Here is a 7,442-nt window from a genome sequence, read left to right on the forward strand (position 1 = left end):
AGTGTAGGTTGTTGGTATAGTGTGTGGACATTAGTGTAGGTTGTTGGTATAGTGTGTGGACATTAGTGTAGGTTGTTGGTATAGTGTCAGTTCCCTGGTTCTCTCTTTGACAGCTTGACATAGCTGGGATATTACCTTTATAAGCCATTTGGTTCAGTAGAATATTTATTTTAACTTCTGCTTCGTTTTTCTAGTTATTGTCCTATGTAACAGGATGACTGACATTGCTGGTATGGCTACCTGTTCCCGAGGTTAGCTGTACCTTAAAGTTTGTTCTGGCACAGATATCACGAAATGCTCTTTTTGATAACAAACTTCTGTAGTATCTTTTGTAACCAAAACGTTTTTCAAGGTAATGAGACTCATTTCCTTTATTCGATTCATTCTACATATATTTCATGTCATGTGTTCCATGCTGTTGACATTTTGAACCACGGATGAGTCCTATAGGACGAAATAACCATATATAGAACATTAAAATATTGACTTAGTTCAGGTCTCCTAACTTCGAGTTTCTAGTAATCGTTTTACATCTGTCTCATGCGTCTGTCTTATTTTAATCTTTTCTGTATGTGGCAGCCGACAGGTGTCCTCGATGAAGCATAACACACAGACGCTAACCTTTCCGAAACGCATGGTCTTATTATCTTTATAACTAAAGGTCCTTGGTAATTATTCATTACTTGTACTAGCTTCATGGGTTTTGAGTTCAAAATACGATTATTGGTTGTAGTTCGGTGTTGATGTTTTCCTTCATTTCTATCACCCGTCAATCACGCACCAATCCGAAAGCATTTAAGTGTAAAACATTTTGTATGAGTATCATAATGAAAATTTCCATTCTGTTTTGAATTTTTCCGCGTTGTACATCACGGGTTAAATTGGGATATATACGGAATACGAAAACTTTATTCAAGGTGGTTCAAATCAAACGTTTTAATGAAATATCTTCCTTTAGTTGAATTAATCCTTTACGAGAACCAAATCAATGTCTGTGTTTTGAGATGTAGCTAAGATTTAACTCCTCACGTATTACACGCGTTCACTATGTATCTCTGTATGCAGTCAACCGTACATTTTTGCATGCATATAATTTGGTGTTATGGCCAGCTTGTAGACATGACAACATATTAAGTAACGATACATTGTGTAAATTGTGTTTGATTAATTGTAGGTATTTCCAGGAAATACTGACCGAGAAACTGTAGTAACGAACAATCTCCCCGCTCCTGTGGCCACTAAATACATCCGGGTAGTTCCACAGTCGTGGTCCGTGTCGGTCTGTTTACGCATCGACATTCTGGGATGTGATGCGACTGGTGAGTGATCAAGAAATAATTTTAAATCTCGATCTCTTTTATACTTAAACTGATCTACCATTTCAGATTAGAGAGAAAAAAATCACAGAATGTTACAGATACGTATGTTGTGTTACTCGCTTACACGAAAATATTAGCAGGTGTGCGAGTCATAATAGAGACAGTTATTTGTAAATGTAAACTATTCCTAAACAACAACTGATTGTATAGGCTATTGGAACGGACAGAAATGTGTGTCGTATAGGACCGATTGTTGATAATGGTTGCTATTTATGCGATAATGTGGAATGTATAAGTAGAAAGGATTATCGGCTAAGCTGAATACAACTGAGAGGAGTCAGATATAGTTGTTTGGGCGTTTTTCTGTTGTCAGTTAATGCCAATAAACATCGGTGCGCAAGAACACGAATAGTAATACATTAAATACTTACCTATTATGAATTTTTAGCCTACCATCATCTGATGGTGGGCTATTCAAATCACCCTGCGTCCTTGGTCCGTCGTCCGTCCGGGGTCCGTCGTCCGTCCTTAAACAATTTTGTTATCGGTATTTCTTAAGAAGTACCAGAGTGATCTTTCTCAAATTTTATATGAAGGTTCCCCTTGGTCCTAAGCTGTGCAGGGCAACTTTTGAGACTGATCGGATAAACAACATAGCTGACAGGCAGCCATCTTGGATTTTGATATTGAAAGTTTGTTATCGCTATTTCTCGGAAAGTAGGGAGGGATCTTTATCAAATTTTATATGTAGGTTCCCCTTGATCCCTCGTTGTGCATGTTATATTTTGAGACTGATCATAAAAACAAAATGGATTAAAAGAAGAACTAAACAGGTCTTTCTCATATTGCAATGATCGATTCTATTTCTTTCACATTAAGTACTGTACTAGTAAATATGTGAAATGACAAACTCACTTTGAAGGTTGGCCTTCATACACATCAGTATTAAGTTAAGATCAAAAGTTACCTCGATGTGAATTTACTGTTAACATGACTCGATCAAACAGATTAGAGGAAAGAAGAGAAAAGATTGAACTGACAAAGAACTAATGAAGATGGTAAATGGTGGGCGCCAAGATCCCTCTGGGATCTCTTGTCATATGTTACGAAAATATGACGGGTACAATTCCAGTGACCTTAAATGAAGCATACTTAGTATATCGATCTACTTCTCTTTCTGGCGGTGTCTCCCTAGTCACCTGCCCTCATATGTCCCTGGCTGTTGTGTATCCCTAGTCACCTGTCCTCATATGTCCCTGACTGTTGTGTCTCCCTAGTCACCTGCCCTCATATGTCCCTGGCTGTTGTGTCTCCCTAGTCTCCTGCCCTCATATGTCCCTGGCTGTTGTGTCTCCCTAGTCTCCTGCCCTCATATGTCCCTGCCTGTTTTGTCTCCCTAGTCACCTGTCCTCATATGTCCCTGGCTGTTGCTAGGACCATTAACCAAACACAAACAAAATGTACAATATGACATGCTTTGCCAAACAAAGATTCGTAACGTGAACGTTTTGCAATAGCTGAGAAATGATGAAATGGTGACTTGAGATTGGTGCTTATTAAAATATAACAAACTTTTGCTTTATATTGCTACTAGAAGAACCTACGCGATTCAGCTAGGAACTACTGTGATGTGATTATCGTGACACCATTGACGTCACTATCAAATATTTGACGATAGCTTGCCGATATAGGCTATAGGCTGTTCTATCTTCCTCATTTTGAACAACTCATACGAAATTTAATATTTCACTATCAGATATGAGAAGCGTATCAGTCGTTGATATGATTGCCCTAATGTTGACGCCATCGTCAGTATTCTAGACGGACGCTCTTCCAATTGAGCTACCTGGTTGCCGACAGTCGACCCAGTTCAATTCCCCTCATTCACTTATTTAACATGATGTGCTTGCGAGCTTAATGGATTTTGTCGTTCCAGGTAGTCATTCATATTGATTATGAATTAGGGCCACAAGCAACATTTACATGAACTTCTATGCAGTTCCTTTACTTTGTATTGGAAATCACTTCCAACAACCAGTCTATAGAGATTTGGTATGGTACCACTTTCTGTTGTGTAGATAATATTGTCTCTTTTTTGTTTGTTTTAAATATGACTATCGCAGCATATTTCCTATTAGTATTATAATAAAACCAGATTCTCATATTGTGTGACGTAAGAGTAAGATATTTTGATAACCAGCATTTTTGTGTATGATGAATTAAGTATTTTAATCTACGTTATATATCACCGTGGGCTGTCTTTGTCACGTTTACGAAGTATTTTCTGATGTTTATGACTTATTTGGTGATCTAACTCAAATTCTTTTCCTTTTCCAAATTATTTCAAAATAATAATTGCTTTTGACTCCGATGGGTTATAACAGTTATGCTCTGGTGAAGCGACAGTCATCCGTTCGTCACCTTTTTCTTTTAACCGCTACTAGTGCAGAATGGCTGTGTGGAATTCGCAGTCTGAGCATGAACCGATTGTACCCCCTCACCGAGGGCAGAAACATTGGGCCTAATAGGGCAACTGGGGGTACAACTTTAAAGCCTTTCCCATTCCATGCGGATAAAGAAATTTCAACGAAATCTGATTTGGAGTTAATATGGGTCAAAACGGCTTAATGTTGTATAGCATATTGTTATGTAATCCTGCTCCTCGTACACGGTTGTAGCAGTGCCACTGGTCATATGATGTAGTGAATTAAAGGAGTTTGTTTTGTTTACCTCCCTGGAGTGACATGCTAAGTTTGTTTTGTTTACCTTCCTGGATTGACATGCTAAGTTTGTTTTGTTTACCTCCCTGGAGTGACATGCTAAGTTCGTTTTGTTAACCTCTCTGGATTGACATGCGAAGTTCGTTTTGTTTAGCTTTCTGGAGTGACATGTTAAGTTTGTTTTGTTGACCTCTCTGGATTGGCATGCTAAGTTTGTTTTATTTAGCTCTCTGGATTGACATGCTAGGTTTGTTTTGTTTAGCCCTCTGGAGTGACATATTAAGTTTGTTTTGTTGACCTCTCTGGATTGGCATGCTAAGTTTCAAATAGGTGCTTCCTTATTTCGTATTTCTGGTGAATATTTGGATAAACATAATTTTGTGTGACCGCTGGAGGGGTGGCCACTAAACGATATACTTAAAACGTTATCCAGATCCCCACCATATAACCACATTCTGACTTAAAAGACGACTACATATATCCAAGCTACCAGGGCCTGTATTCATGAAACCGTTCTCATGCTCAAGCATGGATTTTGTGCTCAAGTCTAATTTCTTGTTGCGGTTATAACTTGATAATAAAATCTTTATTTTGTCGATGATTTGAAAAAACTTTGAGGAGACTTAAAGCTGAATACTGTTTTCAATGTTTTCATTTGACTATTTGATCGTTTGACATGATTATAGTGAGCTACGAGAAAGTTGGTGTGAGCACAAAACCGATGCTTGAGCGTGAGAACGGTTCCATGAATACGGGCACAGGATTGGCTCCAAGGTCAAGACTCACCGTGTGAAGTTATCCCTCCATCATATTTTGGTTCGGACGAAATCCCAAACCGAAAACTATGTGAATATTCTGCAATATATTTATTTATAAAAACAACCAACTCCCTCGGGATAATCTCTGGGCACTAACATCAGTTGACTTATTAGTTCTATAGCTTAGCATCGCCCGATTGGATTATTACATCGAAACAGTTGAGATTCCCTCCATATACCCATTTTGTTCAAACCTATACGTTTGCTGTTCACGAATAGACAAACACATTAATACTAGCAGTATCGAACACTGGATCCTTCGATCTTTCATGATAATTTTTTACTATAAAGAAGAACCTATAATATGGAGAATATTTGTAATACAACTATTAATGAGAATATTTTGTCATAATTGTTTTAATGTCATGATGAATGAAACAGGTATCTGAGCCTCTTGTAACAAAACCAATAATGCAGCAAAAATTGTCAAATATGTTTTTAGAAATATTTACCTTTAATATATTAACGTGAAGTAAAATAACAATTAGTTTTACGTTTTTTTTGTAATATATGTTGGTAAATAATATAACGTAGATTACCACACGGACACTATTTAAATCAGTGTCATAAACTAAAATTGGTAAATCTTTCATCCACGAATCGATTGCTATTCCGTCGTATTTGCTATCAGATACTTATTTCACTTATTCATGCAAACATATATAAGACAAGTCAACAGTCAATGGTAACAGTGTAAATTAGGCCGTGGATTTATGATGTTTAGACTGCTCTCTGCCCACACAGTGTTTCTGATCATTGACTCGATATAGGCCAGGAAAGTACATATTTGTGTCAATCTGACAAAGTCATTGACGTTTGTTACGTTTTGAACACCAATCATAATTTCAGCAGACTCAATGGCAAACAGGATGTACAACATTCGATTGTCCTCGATATATTCTGTTTTCAGTTCATTTAACTAAAATATACCATAAGTAAGGAATCGGGAATGTCCATCGGCATAACCAATGTCAAAGGGAAAGTTGAACAGTCAATAACCGTGTAGATTCCATACGTTGGCAATATCAATAAATAGAACAAGCACTTTATTGCAATATACAAATAAAGTTTGTCAAAACCAAAACATTATCAGTATCATGATATAAAACCATCACCTATCTAGTTTACAAATACATCTAACGATGAATATTTATAGAAGAGTATTACATAAACAGTTTTAATAAATCACACATTATGATTTTGTTTAATAACAAATTATTGTAATAGGCTCTGCTGTACAATAAATATGATATATAGCTTCACGCGTCCATGGGAATTTCGGATACTTTGCATACTTTGCAAAGTATGTGGTATACGCTTTGTAAAATACTAATGCCAGTAAGAAAAAGATATGTTAGAAGCTATATTAAGTGTAATATAGCGTATAGCAGATATCATATGTCCTTCTGAAATACAGAAATACAATTAGCATTTTCTGCAAAAATATTACTTAAAGATAAGGAACCATTAAATATTGATAACTCGTACCTTAATTATACTTTTCTTTAAAAGATTGTTGAATACTGATTTTCATAGCTTTACATCAATAATAATGTGTAATATCATACTTTATTGAAGTCAATTTTGTTATACACCATGACAAATCATATTGGTATTTATATCTTGTAGTTCCGAGTTGTGCAACGAATGTGTTCCTAGTAAATGGTCCATACGGAGTAGATAACTCTTCTATGACTTCATCAAGGGATTGGTCGGTTCCAGGGACAAGTGTGTGTCCAGCATATGTTGGCAGACTGCATATGCAGCCCTACTTCGGTAGTGATGGGACAGAGTACAGTTCTTGGGCACCGCCTTCAAACACTCTAACAGACTACCTACAGGTACTGTACGAACAGTGGTACAATCAATATACCTACAAACACCCTGACAGACTACTAACAGGTACTATAGGTACAGTGGTACAATATACCCACAAACATCCTGACAGACTAGTTACAGGTACTGTAGGAACAGTGGTACAATATACCCACAAACACCCTGACAGACTACTTACAGGTACTGTAGGAACAGTGGTACAATATCCCTATAAACACACTGACAGACTACTTACAGGTACTGTAGGAACAGTGGTACAATATACCCACAAACACACTGACAGACTACTTACATGTACTGTAGGAACAGTGGTACAATATACCTACAAACACCCTGACAGACTACTTACATGTACTGTAGGAACAGTGGTACAATATACCTACAAACACCCTGACAGACTACTTACAGGTACTGTAGGAACAGTGGTACAATATACCTACAAACACCCTGACAGACCACTTACAGGTACTGTAGGAACAATAGTACAATATACCTACAAACATCCTGACAGACTACTTACAGGTACTGTAGGAACAGTGGTACAATATACCCACAAACACCCTGACAGACTACTTACATGTACTGTAGGAACAGTGGTACAATATACCTGCAAACATCCTGACAGACTACTTACAGGTACTGTAGGAACAATGGTACAATATACCTACAAACACCCTGACAGACTACTTTCAGGTAGTGTAGGAACAGTGGTACAATATACCCACAAACACCCTGACAGACTACTTACA

The 7,442-nt window shown here is 37.2% G+C and overlaps 1 protein-coding gene across 1 annotated transcript in view; it reads left to right on the top strand.

The window, feature by feature from the left end:
- Window positions 1-7,442, top strand: part of LOC110450392 (EGF-like repeat and discoidin I-like domain-containing protein 3) — a 44,353-nt gene that overhangs the window by 27,880 nt on the left and 9,031 nt on the right. The window contains exons 4-5 of the mRNA XM_021497878.1: window positions 1,175-1,319; window positions 6,487-6,698. Coding sequence (XP_021353553.1) covers window positions 1,175-1,319; window positions 6,487-6,698 — 357 coding nt within the window. The remainder of the gene's footprint in view (window positions 1-1,174; window positions 1,320-6,486; window positions 6,699-7,442) is intronic.

Source organism: Mizuhopecten yessoensis, unplaced genomic scaffold (genome assembly GCF_002113885.1).
Source record: "Mizuhopecten yessoensis strain PY_sf001 unplaced genomic scaffold, ASM211388v2 scaffold5197, whole genome shotgun sequence".
Classification (NCBI taxonomy): Eukaryota; Metazoa; Mollusca; class Bivalvia; order Pectinida; family Pectinidae; genus Mizuhopecten; species Mizuhopecten yessoensis.